Source organism: Myodes glareolus, chromosome 10 (assembly GCF_982192425.1).
Source record: "Myodes glareolus chromosome 10, mMyoGla1.1, whole genome shotgun sequence".
Taxonomy (NCBI): domain Eukaryota; kingdom Metazoa; phylum Chordata; class Mammalia; order Rodentia; family Cricetidae; genus Myodes; species Myodes glareolus.
The window spans coordinates 74,857,540-74,882,325 of NC_142035.1; the positions used below are offsets into that span (position 1 = coordinate 74,857,540).

The 24,786-nt window shown below is 46.3% G+C and overlaps 1 protein-coding gene across 6 annotated transcripts in view; it reads left to right on the forward strand.

Moving 5' to 3' along the window:
• The window catches only part of Kiaa1549l (KIAA1549 like), a 273,927-nt gene that overhangs the window by 148,660 nt on the left and 100,481 nt on the right, over window positions 1-24,786 (forward strand). For 2 of the 6 annotated variants that reach the window (XM_085696703.2, XM_085696704.2), the window contains exons 2-7: window positions 7,250-7,594; window positions 8,798-9,772; window positions 10,158-10,769; window positions 12,909-13,024; window positions 17,088-17,307; window positions 18,057-18,190. In XM_085696703.2, the coding sequence (XP_085552829.2) occupies window positions 7,250-7,594; window positions 8,798-9,772; window positions 10,158-10,769; window positions 12,909-13,024; window positions 17,088-17,307; window positions 18,057-18,190 (2,402 nt within the window). Of the gene's footprint in view, window positions 1-7,249; window positions 9,773-10,157; window positions 10,770-12,908; window positions 13,025-17,087; window positions 17,308-18,056; window positions 18,191-24,786 lie in introns of all 6 variants that reach the window. The other 4 variants (XM_085696705.2, XM_085696706.2, XM_085696701.2 and 1 more) reach the window with 3 other exon arrangements.

A 24,786-nucleotide genomic window follows, 5' to 3' on the forward strand; every position in this document is an offset into this window, starting at 1 on the left:
ACAGCTCTGGTATTCCAGGCTGCTATGTGTTGACGCTTACAAAGCTCTGAGTACTGCCTGGGTTCTCAGTGCAGACAGATGAGAACCCCTCTTTCCAAGGTAAGATCTCCACCAAGATCATGTGCTATAGAACGTATCTTCTATTTAATTCTGAAGAGGTCGCTCAACTGTTAAAAACACCTGCTGCTCTTCAGAGGACCTGAGCTGAGTTCCCAGCACACACGTGGCAGCTCACAACAACCTGAAATTCCAGTTTCGTGGCTTCTGACGCCCTCTCCTGGCTTCCTTGGGCACTGCATGCACATGGTACCCACAGATCCATCCAGGCAAAACACACATATACATGTAAGATAAAATGATACATCTTTTAAATTTAATTGATATGTGAAAACATAAACGTTGTACACATTAATTGGATGCCACAGCATGTTTTGATGCATAGATATATTGCGTAATTTTAAAAGTAGGTTGAAGACATCTCCTTAATAGTTATCATTTCTTCCTGGTAAAACACACAAGGTCCACTCTTCTGGCTTTGAGAAATGTACAAAACGTTATCGTTAGCTCTGCTCAGTGCACTATGCAGCTGCACACCAGAACGTCCTCCTCTGTCTACCCCTAACTTAGTGCCTCCTGTCAACCTCCTTCCACCCCTCCCTACTCCATTTTCCCTGGCTTCTTGTAACCGCCAATCTAGTCTCAACTTCTGTTATCAGACTCCAGTTATCAGACTTGGTAGCAAGTGCCTTAACTCACTGGACTGTTGTGGTGGTCGGAATGAGAGTTGCCCCCAGAGGCACATGTGTTTGAATACTTGGTTCCCAGTTGGTGTAGCTATTTGAGAAAGATGAAAAGACATGACCTACTTGGTGGAGGTATGCCACTGGGGCAGGCTTGGAGGTTTACAATCCCACACGTTTCCTGGTTAGCATTCTCCATCCTGTGCTTGTATAGTAAGATGTAAATTCTCAGCCACTGCTCCGGTGCCTGCCTGCCTGCTGCCAGTTCTCTGCCACGCTGCTCACACGCTCTAATTAACCCTTTGAAACTGTAAGCCCCAAGCAATCTCTTCTGCCATAAGTGGCCTTGGTCACGGTGTCTCATCACAGCGATAGAATTGTACCTAAGACTGCCATCTTGCCGGCCCTCCATGTCAGACGTCATCTCGACTGAGCAGTACAGAGAACAGTGGATTTGGTCCTAACTCAGTTTTAGAATTTTAACTTAATGCTTTATTTTTAAATCGCCATATAAAATGATATGTTCCCTTTGACGCTTTCATACTTACTGTTTGGCTGATCCTCCCTGCCACTGCCTTCTGTCCCCACAGTCCTCCTTTTCACCCCATGTCACAGATTTTCTGATATCCTTCCACCCCCTTAGTTAAAACCTCTCCCCCTACCTTGGGCCCTTTCTAGTTCCATAACCTCCGCCCGCCCCCATCCCACATACATCCAGACATAAACAAATTAGAAGCTAGGACCTATGTATGGGAGAGAGTATGTGGTACTTGTGTTGCCGGGTTACCTGTTGCCTGGGCTACCTCTCTTAACATAGTATTTTCCAGTTCCATGTTTTCCTATACTTTTCATTTTTCTTTACAGTTAAAAAATCATTATCCAATCATCTGTTGATGGACATCTAAGCTGACTTGATGTTTTTGCTATTGTGACTAAAGCAGTAATAGACACGGATGGACAAGTAGCTCAGTGATGGGACATAGAGGTCCTTTGGTCGTATGCCCAGGAGTGGGGTAGGTGGGTTGTATGGTAAATGTCCATACTGATTTCCATAGTGACCTCCCCGGTCTATACTCCACCAACAGTGACTAAGAGCTTCAATTCCTCACATCTTTGCAGCATTTTTAAATGTCATCATTCTGCCTCTAGTGAGACAGAATCTCTCAGTAGTTTTAATGCGGATTGTTAGATGTTGGACTTTAAGATAATTATTTATTGGATACTTGTATTTCTTCTTTGGAGGTGTGTTTAGCTCTTTGGCCCATTTATCCACTGGCAGCTTCATTTTTATGGTGTTTTCCATAGATTCTAGATGCACTGTCCAGGTGTAACAGACCTAGATCTAGGCTGTCTGAAGCATGGCTGGCTGCTCTCATTCTGCAGGCTGTCTGTCCGCTCTGCTGCTGCCTTCCTTTGCTGTGTAGAGCGTCTCAGACTCACGTAATTGTGTTTGCCAGTTCTTCAATTCTTTCCTTTGCTGCTGGGGTTCTATTTAGAAAGTTCTTGCCTAAATTTAATTCATTTTTTGTTCTTTTCCTAAGATTTCTATCCATTAAAAAAATGTAGTACACACACACGCACCCATGCACGCCTCCATGCATGCACATGTATGCAGGTGCACACAGAGGCTAGAAGAACCTCTTGGAACTGGAGTTACAGGCTGTTGTGGACCACGGGTGTGGGTGCTAGAAACTGAACTTGGGTTCCCTGAGAGAATTTCAAGCACTCTTAATCAAGGATCAATCACTCGAGTCTTCTCACTCGTTTCTTAAAATGCAGCCTATGATGCTTGTAATCGCCAAGGGGAGGAAATGGGTACAGAGAGTGTGGTTAGAAGGCTCCAGAGGTGTGAGCTCTGTTCTTCTACTGTGTACCAGGCAATGAGTGTTCATTTCATGACTTGTGGCCTATAGCTTACATATAGATATGAATTTCAGTGTGTGAAATACTTGTTGGCTTAAGAATGGAAGAATTTTTACTGCAGGCTAAGGTTTGTCCTGCTAGCTTGAGTTTCTTGAAGTTCATGGTCATGAACTTCAGTCAGCTCCTTCTACACAGTAAATTATTTTTAGAGGGTTTCCCACCCTACTTCTGCATAAGGAAATTTTGAACACAGACAAGCGCTATATTTACTCCTAGTCTGTGTCTTCGTTTACCAATAGTTTCAGTTTCTTGACATGTCTTTGGAACACTGTTCTTTGCAGCCTTCATACCAATTATCTTCTGAATGTGTATCTCTTGCTAATCAGTGAATATGGCTTCTTCCTCAGCTTTATGTATGTCTCTGGTAGTCTCCACAGCAACAGAAATGCTAAGACACTCCCCTTAAAGGTCTTGGATATTAGTCCCAAGTTACTGTATTCTGGAATCAAATGTCCTTGAGAAATATCCCACACTTATCCTAAGGGTTAAATACTTTTTTAAAAAAAGTTAAATTAAAATACTCAACATTTGGAGCTACCAAGATGGTTCAGAGGATAAAAGGAATTGCCAATAACCCTGACAACTCAAGTTTGATCCCCAGAGCCTGTATAGGAGGACAGAAGTGACTCCCAAAAGTTGTCATTGGACCTCTAGCTGCCCGCTATGTGAGATCACACACTCACTCACAGCTTTATGCACACACACTCACAGCTGTATGCACACACACTCACAGCTCTACGCACGCACACTCACAGCTCTACGTACACACACTCACAGCTTTATGCACACACACTCACAGCTCTATGCACACACACTCACAGCTGTATGCACGCACACTCACAGCTCTATGCACACACACTCACAGCTCTATGCACACACACTCACAACTGTATGCACGCACACTCACAACTGTGCACACACACAGCTCTATGCACGCACACACATGATTGTCAGGCTTGGTGTCACATGCCTTCATTTGCTGAGACATCTCATTGGCCCAGAAAGTGATCAGTGGGATGTCTTCCTGCCGCGTTTAAACGTCTTACCCAGAAGTCACACTTGCCGTCTTGTTTATGACTCATTGGTCACATGGTGCCCGCCAGTCATCGTGGTATTTTAAGTTCATTCATGAGGCTTCATGACGTCATGTACTCAGAGGGTAGAGGGAGCCTTAATGAGTGTCATGCACAGCAGATGGCCCTTCTCAAAACCATTCATAAATACTTCCTTCCCCGTGCATTGGGAGTCGTGTGAGAGAATAAAGGCTCCCTTGGGAAACCCTGGATCCTAGTCAGAAGAAACAAATCCACCATGGGTCATCATTCTGAGCCTGGGGTTTTTCATCAGCCTCCTTTGGTGTGGTCAGGGACCCTCCCATCACTTCCTAGCATCCATCCCTCCCCCCATTTGCAACATGTTTGTGGGAGAACATCTTGCCAGAAACGAAAGCTTAGCTTGAGCATCCTTCTTAGTTACGAGGCTATGTCTTTGAAACAAGATGAGTTTGTTTTGACTGTGGAATCAGACCAGTGGATGAATCAGTTTCAATCAAAGTAAACAGGGACCATCCGTAGATTTCACCTGCCTGCCACACTGTCTTTAACAGATTCTGCATTCACCCACGTGCATCACCAGACATGGCTGGATGCAGATAGACAGTGTCTGTGTAGGAGAGGATGCGAATGCAGAGTGGGGGAGGCATGAAAGCCGTAGTGTGTGCCCTCCGTGTGAAACTTCAGCTGCCTAGGAGAACACCTCGCAGGTCGCCTGTGGTAACACTAAAGTACAGTTTCCACTGTAGACCATGAAGGGGGTCCCAGGAAGAGCAGGGACTTCAGTGAGGTGCCGTGTAGATTTTAGTGTCCTGGAGCCATGTGCCTCCTGCCGCTGCTGTCTGTTGAAGGTGGGTTTACCTGGCTGAGCTGCGGGGAGCTATGGGTCCTGCAGGTAGGGCCCCACAGAATCCTGGCATGGTTATAAGGAGCCAGTCAGGCTTAGGGTGGCTTCCTCAGAAGATATTGATCTCCTTACAGAATGTAACAGCGTCCCATTGAGGATGGTGGCAACGTGGGCTTATACCCTGACAAATCCTAAAAATGACTTGAGGCTAATTTCTTTTTCTTCTTTTTTATATATATTTTATTTATTTTATTCATTTTACATACCAACCACAGTTCTCCTCCCTCCCCCCAAACCCCCTTCCCCTGTTTCCCCCCAACTCACCTCCATCCACTTCCCAGAAAGGATAAGACCTCCCATACGGAGCCAACAAAGCCTGAGGCCAATTTCTTATATATGAATCTCAACAATGGAAAAAATTTTAAAAACAAGAATCCAGGGCTGAGAAGATGGCTCAGAGGTTAAGAGCACTTGTTGCTCTTTCAAAGAACCAAGGTTCAATTTCTAGTACCCACATGGTGGCTCACAACCATCTGTAACTCCAGTTCCAGGGGATCTGACACCTTCTTCTATGGCCATGTGGTCCACATGAGTACAAGTAGGCAAAATATCCATACATATACATATACATGAAATAAAAATAATTTAAAATTGTTATTTTAAAAGACACAAGAACACAAAGGATCAAAAGGAAAATGTCCATGTGCTCTAATTCGGAGTGAAAAACTCCCATCTACATGCTTTTCCCAAGTGTCACAGAGAAATTGGAAAGACCGTTTTGGAAGACGGTTACTACTGAACTTTCGTCGTGGAGAGGATGTTGCTTATCACAAAGCTTTCACGTTGGAAGACTTTCTCCAGGAGTTCACTTCCTTGGTTGGCAGAATACAGAGCAGGAGAAAGGCAACCTGGAGATGCAGCCTCGCCCCGGGAGAGAGGAGCGCTCCCAGCCTGACCTGCCCCTGTGCTCCTCCAGCGGAGGGTGTCCTCTCTGTGGGCCCGGGCGCCTCTGACAGTCAAACAGGCTAGCCCAGGTTGGAATCAGAGCTTATTTGCTAAGTGATTTTCTACATGGAGAGCCCAGCCCATCCCTCCACCTCCGCGAGTTCATTTGCTCCTTACAGGTGCTGAGTGGAATAGTTCTGCTGTGTCTGCTGTCTTTAGATATGCGCCAGACGCCAGAGACGCATACTCAACTCTGGGTGGCTGAGGAGAGCTATCAACCAGACGTTCTGAACTCCTAATAAATGGTTTCTATCATTTAGATGATATCTAATATCTAATATTTTAGCTAAGATTGTAGAAAGCTCTACAAGTACCGTTCCTTTCATTTAAAACTCTTAAAGCCTTAGGGCCCGAGGAGACAACTCAGTTGGTAAAGTTCTTGCCCCTGAAGGACTAAAGGACCAGGAACTGAGTTTGATCTCCAGAGGCCAGTAGAAAGCTAAGCAAGCTGGTGAACGCTTGTAATCCCAGCGTGGGGGAGGTGGAGGATAGGTCCCTGAGGCTCCCTGGCAGGTTAGCCTAGCCTAGTTAGCAAGTTCCGGATCCCAGTGAGAGATCTCATCTCAAGGAACTGTGGACAGCTCTTGAGAACCAAATGGCACTGAAGGGTGATGTCTGACCTCCCCATGCATGGATAACCTTACACACATCAGTGCCAACACACACACGCGTGTGCGCATACACACACACACACACACACACACACACACACACACACACACAAACACACGGGTGCTGAGAAGAGAAAGGAGAGAGGGAGAGAAATATTAGCTAAGAACACTTAGCTACCTTTTGTACCATCAACCCAGAGGAGCCAGGAAGGGAGCATCATAGAGCAGGACGTGTGCCATCCCACGGTTCCATGTCCCCCACCTTCCTTTCCTGCTGCGGTCCAGGGCCTCCTCACCTTTCTGCCGGGGTGTCATGCATTGTGCTGACAGTTCTGATCTCAGCAGGTGCTGCTAGTGACACCAGGCCTTTCGAGAAGTATCTCCTGTCCTAGGTGAGAGATGAATAATTTTTCCCTGTGAAATAACCTAATGTGAAAGAACTCTCTTCTGTTCCTTGACACAGCATGAACAAAGAACCAGGAATCCCTTTAAACTCAAGAGAAATGCATTTCATTGAAGTCATTTTTCCTTAGGATATTTTCTTGAAGATATTTTTCTTGAGATGTATTAGGGGCCTGAGAACACGTTCATAGGGCATGGTCCTTTGGTACTGTGCATTTTGGGGTCTTGCTCAGATTTATTTTGGTGTCATTTGCAGGTAGCCACGTCTGTCTGATTTTTGTGGGCTTTAAGTCTGGTAGGAAATAGGGAAAAATGAAATACATGAGTGTCTTTTATAATATTGCTCAAAAGTCCTTTTATCAGCTAGGTGTGGTTTGCACGCGCCTTTAATCCCAGCACCGGGAGACAGAAACAGGCAGATCTCTGTGAGTTACATGTAAGACCCTGTCTTTTTATAGCACTGCCCTGTGAATTCTCTGCCACGCACATTTGTACTTAGTTCCTTGTTTGGATTGTTTCACGAAGGGTCTGTGAGGAATGGAAGGGCTCTGTGGCCAGGCAGGGACTGTCTTGCCTGCTCCTTGTCTCCAGCCCCTGCCCATTGTAGCCATATCTGGCTCCCATCCCACATGCTGATCCCATGTCTCACGCGGATGCTCTCTTCCACAGGGGCAGACAATCTACAGATACATGTCACTCCAACCTCAGAGTCCATTCCTCTCGGGAAATTGTTTCCAATTTCACCAACATGGCCTTTTTTGGAAGTCAAGTCTTCCTCAGCAGCAGATAAAATCAAGAATGTTCTGGGACAGCCTCCTGACAATACAAGCTTGCTGCAGCTATCCCAGACACCTCTTCCCAAGGCACGCCACAAGACCAGGGCTCGTGTGGACTTCTCTTCGTCCCTTTACCAAGGAAGTGGACACAGCGCCTCCCCGGATCTTGCTAAGGACTCCATTGAGACTATGGTCCACCCCAGGCCTGGAGGGGAAAGAGAAGCAACAGCCATGTCAGGTTTGCCTCACACCAGCATGCTTTCCCCATTGCCTAGAACCCCGCCAGCCGTCTCGAGGGCTGCTTCCCCATCACAGCCTCTGGTGGGGACTCCCTCCCTTTCAAAGCATCCCTTGAGGTCAGACAGCCTTCCTCTTCTCCCTCCACCATCATCATCTTCATTGGTCCCTGATTCATCTCATTCCATCACTCCTAAGCCTATAGAGCACCCCACTAAAGTGCCTGTGTTCCCCCGAATCACACCAGCTGATTCCTCTTCAGGTCAGAACCCAGTTAACGTCCTAAAACCATTTTCTCACAAAACAAGCCCCTTTCCTTTCAGAAATGCCCAGACTTTCATTGGTACCCCTCCTCTAGACTTTTCTAGATCCTTAACAAAGCAGTACTCTGAGCTGGCCCCTTCCGGGATTCCCCGCTCAGCAGGTTCCCTGACTCCTGGGGCTCTGAGCTCCGCGGCAGAACTGTCTCTCCCTTCCGTAGCCCCTGGAGGCCTTTCAGGTGGAACCTCCTCGTGGCTCATGTTGGAAGAGCCCTCGAGTTCTGCTTCCACCCGGCCAGGCCCCACCGCGAGGGCTGTCAGAGGGCACAGCGGGGTATTATTGCCCATTAATCTGAGCACAGCAGCCGCAAGCTATGAGGCTTGGCCCCTGCATGTCCAGACTGCAGAGTCAGGGCCGAGCAGCAGAGAGCTAGCCCCTGTTCCTCCTGCAAATAGCGCCACCACCTGGCCACATCTGTCAGACGCTCCGGAGAATTCCAGGAAGCCCTCCCGCTCCCCAGAAAGCACCCCTTCCTCTTTCCTGCCTCCTCTCCCTCTCACTACACCCAGTCAAGAGCAAATGGTCCTTTCTGAGGCAGCTCCTGGATCACCACTGAAGGGGATGGGCGCCCCTCCCTCCCTGCTTACCATCCTCCAGCCCACTAGAGACCATGTCTCCCCAGACCCTGTGCCGGAGGCTTCCAGTCCCCAGGAAGATGGCCGTGGTGAATACCATCCTGATGTAGCCATACACCTCCTCTCCAGCAAACGTCCTAATCTTCCCCCTACAATCTGGACATTTCCTCAGCAAAAAGAGGACAGGGTTACAGCCGTTTGGGGGAAAAATGAAAAGGAAAATGGGAGAGTTCCTCTGTGGGCCCTTCTAACTAAAGAGGCATCAAGTGTTCATGCAGTGAGTGGATTCACCTCTGATTTTAACATAGGTCGAGTCTCGCCTCTCATCAAGACAACACTAAGAACAGACCTCTCTCCTTCAGGGTCACCTCCACCATCCATGCTTGCCTCACAAGCCTCTCAGGCAGGTTCTCCTCCCGGCTCTTCCAGCACCAAGCTGGAGACTCTCACAGCTGTGGCAAGCCCGTCTGCGCTGCCAGCTTCAGCTTCCGGACAGGTGCCAGCCCTTCCCTCCTCCCCCAATGTCTATGAGTTCCCAACAATGGAAGGCACGAGAAAGCCAGCAGCCACAGATGTTCTCTGGAGCTCTCTTGTTGCAGGAACTGCATCCCTCTCCACAGAATCGACAATATCTGGTTTGCCGTGGCAAACGGATCATGATTTAAACACTCACACAATTAGCTCCACAAGTTGGGAGCCTCCTCCACCTTCAGCGGCTCTTCCCAGCCGTCCAACTTCAGCTGCCAATGCGATACAACCTCAGAATTTCAAAGAGGCTGCTGGGCAGTTGGTGACTACAGACAGCTTTAACTTTCAGGATCTAGTTTTCAGTCAGAGTGGCGATCAGCCCCTCCAGTCATCGGAAGGGGCTGTAGTTGAAAGCCACACAGACCTCTGGCTCACAAGCAAGCATCCAGCGATAGCTGGTTATTACCCACCCACAGGTCAACATTCTATGTCGCAGCTGCCTCTCCGGCCAGCTCACCCTCTTTGGCCAACCTGGCCAAGCTTAGCTTCTGCAGCTAGCTTGCAGCAAATGCTTTCCGATGGAACAGACACAGACTCACAAGTTTCCAGTGACAGCTATCTGTCACCGGGAAAGAATGGCTCCCCACAATTCCAGAGTATCTTGGAATACCGTTCATCTACAGACTCCACTCCCATATCAACTGGTGCCTTTTCCAGGACCCCCTCCAAAGTGCTGCGAACTTCTCGGCGCCCCAAGACACGGACAGGTGCAGCCACTAATGCAGGTAGTTTGCTTCCTGGTACCCAGAAAACAGGTATGACTGCTTTTTCGGCCAAAGCATCTTCAAGCTCAACACAGATGCCCAGCTTTGCTTTGAAGCAGCCCGCCTCCCCTCGTTCTGTAGTGAGGTACAACTCCAGACAGGCATGCCGCTGATCCTCCCTGCCTACTTGAGTTTTGTGAAAGTATTCAGAATTTATGCCCTTGTTATCAACAACCATGGCTTTGCTGTACGTGGCATTCTCATTATGACTAATTGACTTAATGATCCTAAGGTTGTTTCCGCCTGAGATCTCCCCGCTGCAAGCCTGGAGCGTAGAGACATCTTAGCAAGCGCATAAGTTACATTGCTTCATGGTCAGGAGAGCGATGTGTGCGTCCCAGACCAATGACAAACTCTTCCTTTTCTCTCTTTGCAGTGGAAACCTCAGTGTCACCCAAGGGAGAACTGACAGCAACAGCTGCAGCCGCTGCCACCACCACACTGTTTCTGAGGAAGTCCAGCCCAGCCGCGTTGTCTGCAGCCCTCACTGCTAAGGGCACTGGCAGCAGTGGCAGTTTAGCCAAGAGTGGTCTGACCACAGCGCTAGCTAAAAATGTCACCAGCAAGGCAGCGTCCAGCCCAAAGGTGACAGCAGGGACAGTCCACACTGCCTTCCCATTCACACCCACCTACATGCTTGCCCGGACAGCACACAGCGTGAACACACATACAGCCACACAAGGGGCCACGGGCTCTGCTTCGGGCCTGTTGTCCACAACACACCTCCCCAAGAAACCACAAGCCATGCACACTGGCCTCCCCAATCCCACCAGGCCAGACACACCCAGAGCATCCACCGCCCGTCCGCTGACCATCACTGCTGCACTGACATCCGTTACAGCATCAGTAAAGGCCACGAGACTGCCATCTCTGCAGACAGGGAACACGGATGCTGCTTTTCCAGCTCTGTCTACTGCGGTAGTCACAACTGGCAGGATGGCGTCCAGTTTGGACTGTCAGATGTCCCACAGGCTCCTAGTGAAGACAGGTGAGAGGCCACAGTCTTACTGGTCTGGGGACATAGGGGCAATCCCGACCTCAGCGATTCGACAGAACGAGTTCTCTTAGATCAGTGCATGTCAATCAGGAATGCTCTCGGCCTCCCTCTCTGAGGTTTGACGATGTCTGGAGACATTTTGGTTGTCGCACTTTGGGAAGGGGTGTTGCCTGGAACCTGTGGGCACCTGGGATGATGCTGAGCATTTCACCATGCTCAGTCGGCACAATAAAGACTGTGGCTGGAGACAACACTCAGCTGGTAAGGTGCTTAACATGGTGACCTGAGCTGACCGCCTAGAACCCATGTTTTAAAAAAACTGGCTATGGTAGCTTATAACCCCAGAGTTCTGGGAAAGCAGAAATCGGCAGATTCCTGGAGCTCACTGACCAGTCTGTCAGTCTAGCCTACTTGATGAGCTACAGTGAGAGACCTTGTCTCAAAAAACAAGGTGGGTAGTACCTGAGGAATAACCCGAGGATATTCTCTGCCTTTCACATATAAGGACACACACACACACACACACACACACACACACGGAACGGGGTGGGAAAAAGAGACAGACTAATCAGGATGTCAAGGTTGAGAAACCTTGACTCTCATCAAGTGTCAGAAAAGGGGAACTGTGGATGACACGTATTATAGCCCTAGGGTTGGTTCTGACCTCAGAAGTGCCCAGGGAAACCACAATTAGCCCAGTGGGTCAGGGAACTCCAGAACACAGCGTGTTTTGTCTGCGAAGTCTACCAGTGATGTCTCACATGAATAAATGATGTGAATCATTTAACACACAATCTTGGGAATCATTGTGCCATTCAGAAAGGTTTTCCTAATAGCGGACAGTTGAATCGCACGGGGGGTGGGGGCTGGGATTTCTTTTGATGTCAGTGGGGTTGATCTCTTCTCTGCCCAACTCCCTGGTTGCAGAAAGCAAGTCTAGAATATTTGGAGTGTTTTGAATAGTGCAGTAGTGTTTTCTATAAAAAGCTTTGGACAAATTATTTGAGAGAGCATGCCAGTGCTGAGTGCTCATTCCCGCCTTCCTCCTCGCCCCACAAAGAATGAGAGGAAATTATATCTTGAGACTTATCTTATTCTAAAATGGGAAATTGTGAAACTAGGCACAGCAGAAAATACAGTATCTCTTTCTGTTTCTCTGTTATGCCATCTGGATTCTTAACCCCTTCCCCTCTCCAGATCCCTGCCTTCTTCTTCCAGACCCCTCCCCGCAGAAACACCTCAGCTGCTCTCTTCCTCACCACCCCCCACCACCAGATCTTTCTAGTCTCACTAGAATAATAATCCCTTCTCTCTAGAATAGATAATCCCTTCTCTCCATCCCACCTCCCACTGCCACTACCTCGTGCCTGCTGTCACCGTCACTGCTACCCTATACACATTTCTCTCTTCAGACCTCAGCATGTAGTCAAAGGGGTCTTCTAGAACACATTTTAAATTCCTGTTTCCTCTCTCCCTTAGAATTAAGTTAAACACGTACACGGACAAGATTCACCCCCCCACACCAGCCTTTTCACTTGGCGCCCCTGGCTCTGGGAGTCGGGGTAAGGGGGAGGACAGTCCCTTCCTCTTGCTTAGCTGACCACCGTTACCCTTCAGTACTCGCAGAAGCATAATTCCCATGGAAACCTTCCCTGATCCCCACCCCTTCCAGAAGCCTTGGCAGAACTCTCATTTCCTTCCAATGGTGACAGTTCAATTCAGCTACAGATGCCACCTGCACCTGTGAAGTGGGCCTGTCCCTTCTGAATTCAGGGTTGATCAGAACGGTAGAACTCAGCTCAGGGCCAGTCTCTAAGTAGCCATTACAGAAGTGTGGTTGCATGTTGACCCGCTGGGGGCCAGGAATAGAGGTTGCTGGTCCTCACAGTCAGAGGCGGAGTGAGCTGGCAACGATGCGCCATCAGCACACTAACTCTTGGGCATTAAGACCCCCAAAGCAGCTTGGGCCTTCATCAGACCAACAGTCACTCCCCAGCCTTCCCCTGATTGGTGGGCCTTTGCTGATTCAGCCGTGCTCTGGGTTAGGTGGATGTCGAGACTGGGGGGCTGACAGGTCACTGGGACGTTCATTAGTGACTCTGATTGCTGGGCCTCTGTTTCACCCCACAGTTTTCTTCCTAACTCAGAGGAGAGTGCAGAGCAGCGAATCCTTGAAGCTTGGTGTAACCAAAGGGCTCACGCAGGCCTTGCGGAAGGCTTTCCACCAGAATGATGTCTCGGCTCACGTAAGCTCCTTCCTTCCTAAGATGGCCAATTCAGACCACTCCCCCTCGGGTCCAGAGTGGTAGTAGGTGTTTTCCTCCTTCCTAGATGCCACGCCCACACTTGCTGGAATTGGAAGTTTTTGACATTTTTGGCAGATAGCTAACATATGTGACTGGGAAAAAAGGGCTTGAGACTAATTATCTTTATTACCTTTATATTTTTAAAAATTGTCCCATCATTGGAGGAGTGTTTGGTATCCTCTAGAAGCGATCGATCCATTGTTGCTTTGTCTTTTGTTCTGTCTGTTTATCTTCTGCACAATTATAAATAGTGATTTATTTCTGAACATTTAACAGGTATAATAAAGTCAGGTAGATATTGCATGCTTATACTCCCAGAACGTGAGAGGCTGAGAAACAGGAGGATTTACCCAAGTTTGAGGCTACCCTGGGCTACAGATTAAGACTGTCTCGAAAACCCAAACCCAAACCACTACTACGAACAACAAAAGCCCTAATTACTCAGATCTGGAAGAGGAGTTCCACTTTGTTTGGCATGCCAGCCGCAGACAGGGAAGTAAACATTTTTCCCTCCAAACGCTTTTGTGCCAAGTACTGCTTAATAACTGCTGGCTGGCTTCAGTGGCACAGCCAAGCAGCAGAGGCATTGTTTTACAGTTTTGGGTTGATCCCAAGTGTTAGGGCAGTAAATGCAACTGGCAGCCAGTGGGCTCCCTTTTGTATGACTTAAACATATCATTCCGGCGTCCTCCTTTGATGGCCTGGGTAACAGCTGCTTTCAGAGTCGTCCCCCACACACATAATACACGGGATCAGGGTGAGATTGTGGCACATCCTCTTTTGGTCACTGTCAATCTCTCTTACAATTCTGGAAAAAAAAAGAAATCGGGAGGAAGCAAGAAGGGAGAGAAGGAGGGAAAAACACTGGAAACCTTAAAACTTTCAAACCCAAAAGCTGAGCATGGAGCTGCTCTCCTCCGCTTGCCTGGCGTGGCTTTCGCTGAGAGGCAATCATTTTCTAAGGGCCTCCGCAGCTTCTGCTCCTTCTGCACATCACGGAGGGACCACTGCAACAGTTTCTAGTCTCTGAAAGTAATTGGTCCACTCTGTAAACTTAACACACAGTTTTATACCAGCACAATGAATGTAAATCAGGATCACTTTCCATGAATAAAAGGTAGTGGCAAATGTAGCACAAATTCTAATTGGTCTTAATAAAAACACAGAATCAGATATTGGGGTAAATGCTCAAAGATCGGAGAAGTAAAGGAGCCAGCCGCTAGAGAGACTTTTTTACCTTTACTGAATCTTCAGACCGAAGCGGGCAAGATCCTGTCTCCAGGAATCCTCAGACTGAATGGGTTATCCTGTCTTTACAAGTCCTCAGTCTGAATGCCTTGAGCTCCTCTCTCCTCCTGCCTTATATTCCTCTCTCCACCCAGCCATGTCCCTTCCTGTCTCCACTTCCCTAGTGTTGGGATTAAAGGTGTGTGACTTCCAAGTACTGGGATTAAAGGTGTGAGTCACTACCACCTGGCTCTATTTCTCTTTGAGACTGGAGCAATCTAGTGTAGCCCAAGGTGGCCTTGAACTACAGAGATCTGTCTATACCTCTGCCTTCCGAGTGCTGGGATTAAAAGTGTGCACCACCACTGACTGGCCTCTATGACTAACTAATGACTTGCTCCACACTCTGCTCCTCGGGAAAGTTTAGAGATGGCTCAGAGGTTAAGAGCATTGCCTGCTCTTCCAAAGGTCCTGAGTTCAATTCCCAGCAACCACATGGTGGCTCACAACCATCTGTAATGGGGTCTGGTGCCCTCTTCTGGCCTTCAGGCATACACACCGACAGAATATTGTATATATAATAAATAAATAAATATTTAAAAACAAACAAACAAAAAACAAAATCTCACCACAGGCAAAAATGAGACTAGTGGGCACAAATAGTTCCAGCCAGCCTAACTGGCTGAGGGGCAGAGCCTGGCGTCACTTTGCTCAGTTATTGATTCGTTCGTTCATTCATTTGTTTTTAAAAACATACAGGGGTTATAAATGTATGAAAACCAAATAGTCCCCGAAACAAGGCTTGCTCTTTGAAGTAATTAGAAGGGCTGGGAAGTTCACACCATGCTCACTGTCTTATCAAAGAAACTGCCTTGGCTTTTGATAAGATGTTGTTCCTTGGGGCTGTGTTCATGGGCCATCTTGAAGCTCCTTGGTTAGTCATTTTTATAAAGAACCATCGAGAACACACTTTAGCAGGAACAGATTGCATCCATCATGTTGCAAACTCAGTTTTCTTGAGTTCTTTGAAAAATGTTTGTGACTTGGGGCCTTGTGCTAATGGTTTGCTCCTGACCTGTCTCCCCAGCCGGAATGGGAAAGTATGATGTAGGAGGGTCATCTGTCTATTTGTTACTTTCATTGGTTAATAAAGAAACTGCCTTGGCTTTTGATAAGACAGCAGCTTAAACAGGCGGAATAGACAGAACAGAATGGTGGGAAGAAGGCAATGAGGCAGACGCCATGCTTTTCCTGCCCAAGATGGACATGGGTTAGAATCCTCCTGGTAAGCCACCACCTCATGGTGCCATAGATTATTAGATATGGGTAGGTCAGGATGTGAGAGTTAGCCAATAAGAGGCTAGAACTAATGGGCCAGGCAGTGTTTGAAAGAATACAGTTTCCGTGTAATTGTTTCGGGTAAAGCTAGCCAGGCAGCCAGGAGCTGAGTGGCGGGAAGTGGCCCGCTGCTTCTTTTTTTACAAAACTATGCAGGGGTTAAGATAGCCTGACACACAGCATGCAGTCCATGGGAGAGTGGTGGGGACACTAGTCACATCCATAATCTGGGTGTTGAAAGTATCAGTGAACAGAGCATGTAAGGCATGGTTTAGACAGTAGATTGTATGAGATCTGGGTTTTGCCACAATACAAAGAATAAGGGAAGCTGGGGATCTGCTCAGAAGTAGAGCTTTTGTCTACTGTGTACAAAGTCCTAGGTTCAATCTCCAGCAAGACACACACACATATACATATTAACACACACACACACAAACATATGCACATGTATGTACACATAGACAGACACACATATGTACAGACACAAACATATACTCACTCAGGCATAGAGAAAAGTGAAGAGATTATGCAGCAGGATCTACCCTGTATACATATAAGTATATGAATGTGTATGTTTTTATATTTCTTTACATACACACACACACATATATATACACATACACAAAAATGTGTATCCCCAGGCAAAAATGATTGACAGGCAATCCATCGAGCAGGTAGTGGTAGTAATACCTGAGGCAATTACCATTTTCTCTCTTAATTTTCCAAAATTCCAATTTTATGATAAACATCACAATTAATATATTAAAAGCAAAAACCCACACATAAAACTGTAAACATACAACAACATCAACAAAGCAAACTGCAGTAAGAATAAGCTCTAAAGCTTCGAAATCCTCCCACTGGGACAGAGAGGGCTTAGGTCGTCAATATCCCTTAAGACTCATCGGGAGAGACGGCCTCTGATTCATCCCCCACCTTGGCCATGAACCAGTATCTAAGCCAGGGAAGGAGTCAAGCCTGAAGGCTTCCTCTCTGTTTCAAGGCAGAAGGTTCTACCTTAGATACCTTGTCGCCCATCCTCAGCACGTGCCCTACCTCAGTCACCGTCTCTGCCTTTTCCCTCCCAGGAAGAGTGAGATGTCTTAACTTTTTTGCTAAGCAGCATTCTGCTTCTTAGATGTCTCTTCTGCCTCCTGGTGATAGAATTAGTGCCCAGCGGATCTGACTCAAAATACTTAAGGAATCCAAAACCAGATTCAACTGTATCTTATGTCGGTTTGATGTGGGTTTTATTTTGTTGTGTTGCCATACTTTGGAACTCATGTGTGCACTTTACAGAGTTGTTGGGATATTTGTTCAATGAGCACATCATAGTCTATAGTCTTACTAAGTAAGAGCTGTGACTCTAAGAACGCAAAGAAGAACTTAAAGTACTATGGGAATAAACAGTGCATTCTGGGGTCCATTTGTTTCATAGGTGGACATCCTGGAATATTCTCATAACGTCACCGTTGGCTACTATGCTACCAAAGGCAGGCTGGTGTACTTGCCTGCTGTGGTGATGGACATGCTGGGTGTGTATGGAGTCAGCAACGTCACTGCCGACCTGAAGCAACACACTCCCTCCTTACAGTCTGTGGCGGTGCTTGCCTCCCCATGGAAGCCCCAGCCTGCAGGTGCCTTCCAGCTAAAGACAGGTAAGTCCCATCATCCAGGACCAGACAAGCAGAGCACGGTCTAGAGTCCCATTGATAGCTGCTTGTCAGCATCCATAGTCCTTGTACATTCAAGCTTCCCTGCTCATCAGATATCAAGTTCCCCACTTCAAAACACCCGTAATTCTGACCTTCTTGGACATCTTCCACCCTAGAGACTATTCCTCCCAATCCATATACTTAGTGTGTTGCAACACAGAATACCTTTCTCACAGTGGCTACTGCTCTGAGTTGAGCCCCTATAAAACCTATAGTCTGGAACTACCAGGTTCTGTTAGTGATATAGTCTCCCAGCAAAGACTTTGACCGCTTTCTCTCAAATTCTCTTGTGTGGTTGCTGGTTTGCAAAGTCTGCGAAGCACACGTATGGCGGTACCATGGTGATGGAGACCATCAGCTTAGCATGGAGGATGGTGATCATCCGCAGGCACAGAAACCGAGGGCACTGGTGGTGGGTTTTGAGCAGATGTCTGCAGTCTCATGGGATAAAGTCATGGCATCCTCTGTGCTGGAGAGCACTTGGGGCTCATTCATGCTTTTAATTATTCCCTGCTATAAATCATCGTAGGAGCTCCCTTCAAAACTGTAATTAAAGCCTGTCTGGTCTTACTGTTTATTTGCCTAGTTTCTGTAACCTAAAAGTCATGCTGTTTTGTATCACGACGGCTATCAAACCTGAGGAGCTCAGGCAGAGCGTTGGTGCGTGGTGGTGACTGCGGTTCTTCTTCTAGTGTTGCAGTTTGTAAGCCAGTCGGACAACATTCAGTCCTGCAAGTTTGCCCAGACGATGGAGCAGAGGCTGCAGAAGGCATTCCAGGATGCAGAGAGGAAAGTCCTTAACAGCAGGAGCAACCTGACGCTTCAGGTAAGGAGGAGAGACTTCAGGCTGCACAGAAGACAGACAGCCGTAATGCAGATATTGCCCCTCCCCCGTTTAAAAGCTTTCATGGCCAAATGTAAGTTCGTCCTTTTGGCAGGTGATATAGACAGCCATGGCATTGGTGAGGGTGACTGAGGTCTGGCTATGACAGGTAGGATTCCATGTCACTGTGAACCTACCATGATTCAGGGATTAATATTTGGTTTTTGTATGCAATACTTTCTCTGGCCTGCCTTTTTTTCCTTCCTTCCTTCCTTCCTTTAGAGATTTATTTATTTATTACGTATACAGTGTTCTGTCTGCATGTATGCCTACACACCAGAAGAGAGCATAGGATCTCATTACAGATGGTTGTGGGCTGCCATGTAGTTGCTGGGAGTTGAACTCAGGACCTTTGGAAGAACCATCTCTCCAACCCTCCTCTAGCCTTTTAATGGGTTTATCATTAAAGAATTGAGCCTGAATATACTTTATAAGGTGAATCAATTTTCTCATATTAAAATGAGTTTAACTTTTTACATTATTTGTGTGTGTGTGTGTGTGTGTGTGTGTGTGTGTGAGAGAGAGAGAGAGAGAGAGAGAGAGAGAGAGAGAGAGAATGTGTACACGCATGTGTGCATGTGTTCGGAGGGCACATGTTACCGAGCCAATGTGGAGTTCAGAGAACAACTTGTGAGAAGAGTTTTCTTCTTCCAACATGTAGGTCCCAGGGATTGAATGCAGGTCCCCACGCTTGTTGGCAGGTGCCTTTATCTCCTGAACCACCTGGAGCCAGGGAATAGATCTTTAGATCACTAACTCTGTTGTGATTTTCCACGATTAGCTGCCGTGTGATTTTCAGTGGGCTATTTCCAATCGTCAACATAAATGAACATCACACGCAAACAAAAGAACCCCCAGCAACACAGCCACATCTCTGTCAGCAGGGGCCTACTCTCTGCCAGCAGCAGTACTGAGCGTCCTACAGATATTTTCTGTGTGTGATCAAGACATTCTCTGAGATGTCATCTCCACTGTGTTCATGTGAGAACCGAGAGAAGGATTTGAAACTCCCGAAAGGTCACATGGTTGGGAAAGAATCAAGTAAAGATGTGAGCCCAAACTGTCTTCTTATCCACCAAGCTGCCCCAGCATGGACAGTTTGGGGAGGAAGTCCCGAGTCCTCGGGAAGCACATCTTTCCCAGGGAAATCCAGTTCCTGGTACACCGTATATTTGGCTTCCTGGCTAACAGTGTGAACACCACTAAAAGCCTTTTTCAGACCCATTTTTGTGTGTGTAATTACGTAGATAACATCTCAGTGAGGATAGATGCTTCTTAATGATATTCATCCATCCCCAAAGTCTCTAATTAATGCCACTGTTCTGTGTCTGTTTTGACTACTGAACTAAAGCCTTTGCAATTAGACACAGGGCTTTTGAAATTGACATTTAGCATTAAGTGTGTTTCCAGTAAAGCCAATACGATGTAGAAAGCGCACGATCTAATTTGAAGGAGCGGCTTTTCCTTTTCTAGACTTGGGCAAATGGATCAGGGAGGATCTCATTGCAACTCGACTCTTATTAGTCTAAGATCGAAAAGTGTGTCACAGATTTAAGATTTATGTAAGCAGTATGACTCGGGTCCTGTGGGAGATCCTTTTCTTCGGGGTTGGCTCTGTGGTCCTTACAGGTGTGTGAACCTAAGCGGTGCTTGGCAACAGAATATGTGTTAAGAGAGTTCTTGAGTTCCTGCTGTTTATTAGATGCTTCAAGATCAGATACCAAGATAAATAAGTTGCCCTTGGTCTTCAGCCTGTCTCTGTTGTGTGCTGGTTATGGGTCATCAGATGAAACATAAGCCACAAAGCTTCCTTGGAAAAGACAACAGCAGGTGACTTGACCATTGCGTCTAGCTAGATTTGAGCTACTCTCTGACATGTTGGAAGCCTTTGAAATTGATCGAGTAAATCATTTTATTAATTCCAATTCACATTTGGCCTTGGCCAATACAAAGTATCAGAATCAGGTTTGTCATTGGATTTAACACGCCTTCTTGGTCCCTGTATCATTCACAGGTAACTGCACGCTGGCTGCCTTCCTGGGATCATGATAATATGTCTTCCAAATTGGTGTTTTTGTAACACTTTTCCATCCCATTCTATTAAATATAATTTGTATGGTAGTTTGAATCCTTTGTGGAAATAAAAAGCTATAAATATCAGAGGCATTGAAAAAGGGACTAAAAGAACACACAGCATTAGGAGCTAGATTACAGTTGACTCAATGAGGGTTGTAACAGAATCCAGGCTTATGAGACGTAAGCTGAAAGAGGCAGTGATGGATTCATTCCACCCAAAAGTTCACATCTCAGTGACTGGAGGCACAACCGGATCCAGGCGCATCGGCGTTCTCTTCAGGACGTTCTCTGTTCATCTCTCGGCTTGCTTTCCTCCAGATCCCTCCTCCTCTTCCCCCTTCTTCTGTTAAGGTTTGTTTTATTCTGCCATCTATCTGTTTCGCCTACTGTATGTATTCTGTGAGTCCCATGCATAGAGTGCCCAGGGAGGCCAGACAAGGCAGTCTGCTCTTCTAGAACTTGAGTTACAGATGGCTGTGAGATACCTCGGGGGTGCTTGGGAAATGCACCCAGGCCCTCTGGAAGAATGACAAGTGCTCTTGACTGCTGGGCTGTCTCTCTGGCCCCAGCACACTTCTTCCCTCTACTGAGTGGTCCTTGGTGTTTCCATATTTGCCTATTCCTATTGCTTATTGTCTTGTGGAACCAAAGAGCCCTTTTTTTGGACATCATTTTAATCCAGACCTTTGGTCCTGCTCTCATTGGTCCTTCTGTGCCTCTTCTGGGTTGATAACTGTGACCAAGGAGATGAAGTATCCTGATCAGTGTCTGAAACAAATGCCTACTTCTGAACATGGGAAGTGACAGCTGTACCCAAAGCACATGAACAAAGTGGAGAAGGGAGGTGGCTTTCCAGGGATCATGGTGCCACTGTCATAGAAGGGAAAAGATGCTAGGAACATTAGGCCTGTGGCCTAATGAGCTCGTGGACCAGAAAGAGTGGATGAGAAGAGATGAGGTCAAAGGCTTTCTAAAATGACATGACTGAGTTCATTAAAGAAGATCTAGAGGCATGGAAGCAGAGCTATGTTCATGCTTGGGAAACCTTAAGCTATAAGAATCTCAATATTCACCAATGGGGATTGTAGATTGAATGTGATCCCTGCAGAAATCCCATTCTGGAGAAAGAGACGGGAGTGATGCAGATGCAAGGGCAGACTGACTAGCTTGCATAGCAAGTTCAAGACCAGTCAGAGGTACACATTCCTGTCTCAAAAACCAGTGGTATGGGGGACCTAGAGCAATGGCTCGACTGTTGAGAATGTTTGCTGATCTTGCAGAAGACCTGAGTTCAGTGACTAACTAGTACCACACCAGGCAGTTCACAGGCACCGTAACTCCAGAACCAGGGATTCTGACACACTCTTCTGACCTTCATGGGTACCTACACACACACACACACACACACACACACACACACACACACACATACACACACACCAATCCCAGTGATGTTTTTAAAGACAGAAATAGATAAATATATCCTGAAGTTTGAGTAGTCCCTCAAAAAGACCTTGAAGAACAAAAACAGTCTTGACAGAGGACAAATTTTCTAAGTTTTGCACTTCCTTTTTTCAAAAATTAATTTAAAAAACTATGATAACTGTATTAGTGTGGTCTCAACTTTATGACAGACACAGAGATCAATGGCCTAGATAGAGAGGCCAGGAACAAGTCCACTGTTTTTATCAAAGTTGGTCTATGGTGAAAGGGATGATCTTTTTAATAATGAATATACACGTTGCAAAAGGAGGAAGCTGGAGCTACCTAACATTATCAACCCAAATCGTCTCAAAGTTGATCAAACACCTACACGTAAGAACTAAAGTCGAAGGGCTCAGAGCAGAGAGGAACGATTTCATGGGCCTGGGTGTCTTAGATACTACTGGAAAATCTCAAATCCCAGAGAAACAAACCAGTTGGACAGCCTTGAAATTAAGAACTTTGCCCATCAACAGACACTAATAACAGGGTAAAAGATCACCTGCAGAATTACGAATCTTCTATCTGATAAGTGATTCATATCCAGAACTTAAAGAAATGGGAAGGATTCCTTCTATGTATCAGCTAAACGAAAGTTAACAGCTCAAGAAGGCTAGGATGAGTGTCGTTGTCTTTTCCCAGCATGCATTGTGCCCTGGGTTGGAGCTGTGTCATCACAAGGAGAGCAGCAGACACAGAGAGGTGGGAGAAAAAGGCTTTGACCTAATAATCATGAGACACCTTTCATGTTTGTTAGGATGATCATTCTCAAAAACCAAACAAAACCTAGAAAATAGAAAATAGTAAGTGTTGGTGAGGATATGGGGATGTTAGAGTCCTTGTATTCTTCCAGAGGGATGTGCAATGGACAGCCACTCTGGAAAATAGTACCATGGCCCCTCAACATCCTAAACATGCAGTTACAGCATGGTCCAGTAACCCCATGTCCATCTACATATCAAAAAGAATTAAAGATAGGATCTAGGAAGTAAAATAGGTATTTGTACAGTATTCACAATGGCCAAAAGCCCAAAGTGAACCAAGTGTCTATCAAATGAATATGTGAAAAATAAATGAAGTCTATACATGTGCAGGAGTGTTACTAAGCCTTCAATCAAGAAGGCCATTCCTGGGCTGGAGAGATGGCTCAGAGGTTAGAAGCGCTGCCTGCTCTTTCAGAGGTCCTGAGTTCAATTCCCAGCAACCATATGGTGGCTCACAACCATCTAGAATGAGATCTGGTGCCCTCTTCTGGTCTGGTGGCATACATGCAGATACTGTATACAAAATAAATAAATAAATCTTTAAAAGAAAGAAAGAAAGGAAGGAAAGAAGGAAGGAAGGAAGGAAGGAAGGAAGGAAGGAAAGAAAGAAAGAAAGAAAGAAAGAAAGAAAGAAAGAAAGAAAGAAAGAAAGAAAGAAAGAAAGAAAGAGCCATTCCAGTCCTCTTGCAGCTTGGGTGGTGTTGAGGTCTTTGTGCAAAGGGAAGTAAACCTGTCTCAGAAGAAAACTCTAGTGCGATTTCTCTTCTACCAGATATCTGGAGCTGTGGAATAATCAGTAATCTTACTTTAAGAGCAACCTTGTAGTAAGAATATAGAGAAACTGAGAATTGTTTGGTGGAAGTAGAGCTACACTTGGGGGCAGTGAGGATGTTCAGAAGATGGCGTTGGTGATGGTTGGCAAAAATGAGAATCTACTTAATGCTGAAAATGTTAGAATGTCAAATTCTGTGATTTATATATTTTACCACAACAAAAAGGTATAACTTTATGGACTTTTTGGAGGTCCAGGGATATTTAGTGCTATTTATTGAAAGATGACAACTATTCAATAAATTCTCACCATCACAATAGCAATAAAGGTTAATTAGTTTTATTATTTGATTATTTATTTATTTGTGGAATGTGGTGTGTGTGTGTGTGTGTGTGTGTGTGTGTGTGTGTGTGTGTGTGTGTGTGTGTATGTGTATGCATACCTGTGGGTGCCATAAGAGGCCAGAAGAGGGTATTGGATTCCCCAGAACTGGAGTTACAGGTGGTTGTGAGTCACCTGATCTGGGTGCTGCCCATCAAACTCAGGTCCTCTGAAAGAGAACCAAGTGCTTTTAGCACTTAGCCACTGAGCCATCTCTCCAGTTCTCAGGGAACTTGTTTAAATCATGAGAAAGTTTTGTGTGTGTGTGTGTGTGTGTGTGTGTGTGTGTGTGTGTGTGTGTGTTTTGTTTGTTTGTTTGTTTGTTTTCTTACACCCGGGACAGAGGTCTGAATACCTGTAGCTGAAACACATTCCAGAATTACTTTCTGGTAGGAGAACAAGAGCTGAGCAGCAATGTTGGCTGGGTTATCCTTGACAAGGGGTTATGACTCTTGGTTGGAGAACTGAGAGATGTTTGCCACATGTGGGAAAAACAGACAACAAAGTACAGACGCTAATCTGAGCAGCTTTCTTCTGAGTCGGGGCAGAGAGCAAAGCTGTAGAGATGATGCCTAGGCAAGCCTGGTGGCTGTCAGTCCCCAGATATGTAAGACAGTCCTCAAAAGAAACTTGCGAGTTCCATAAAGGCATCTCAGCTGAACGTGCAGGCAGGGACAGCCTAGTATCCAGGTTATGCCTGGGCCCTGATGCCCACTGGGAGGGTGACTGGCATTAATACCCTACCCTTCCTTCCTCTCTCCCATGTCTACTCAGCCCCCTTTAACTAACACCAGTGGACAAAGAAACCCTGGTGGAACCTGCGGGATCCCTTTGTGCCATACAGGGCAATGGCCAGGAGATCTGGAGAGAAAGGGCAGACACACGCACATTGCCCAGCAAAAGCATCTTGCCCAGCCAGTGATTTTTTTTCCCCTGCTCGTGTTTTTCAAATGTTCGAGATATTTTTATCCGTACATTGACCCAGAAAATCTCATTTTTCCCTAGCAACTAAAAATGACATAAGACTGAGTATGAGGAGAAACCCATGTTATCTTAGAGAACTT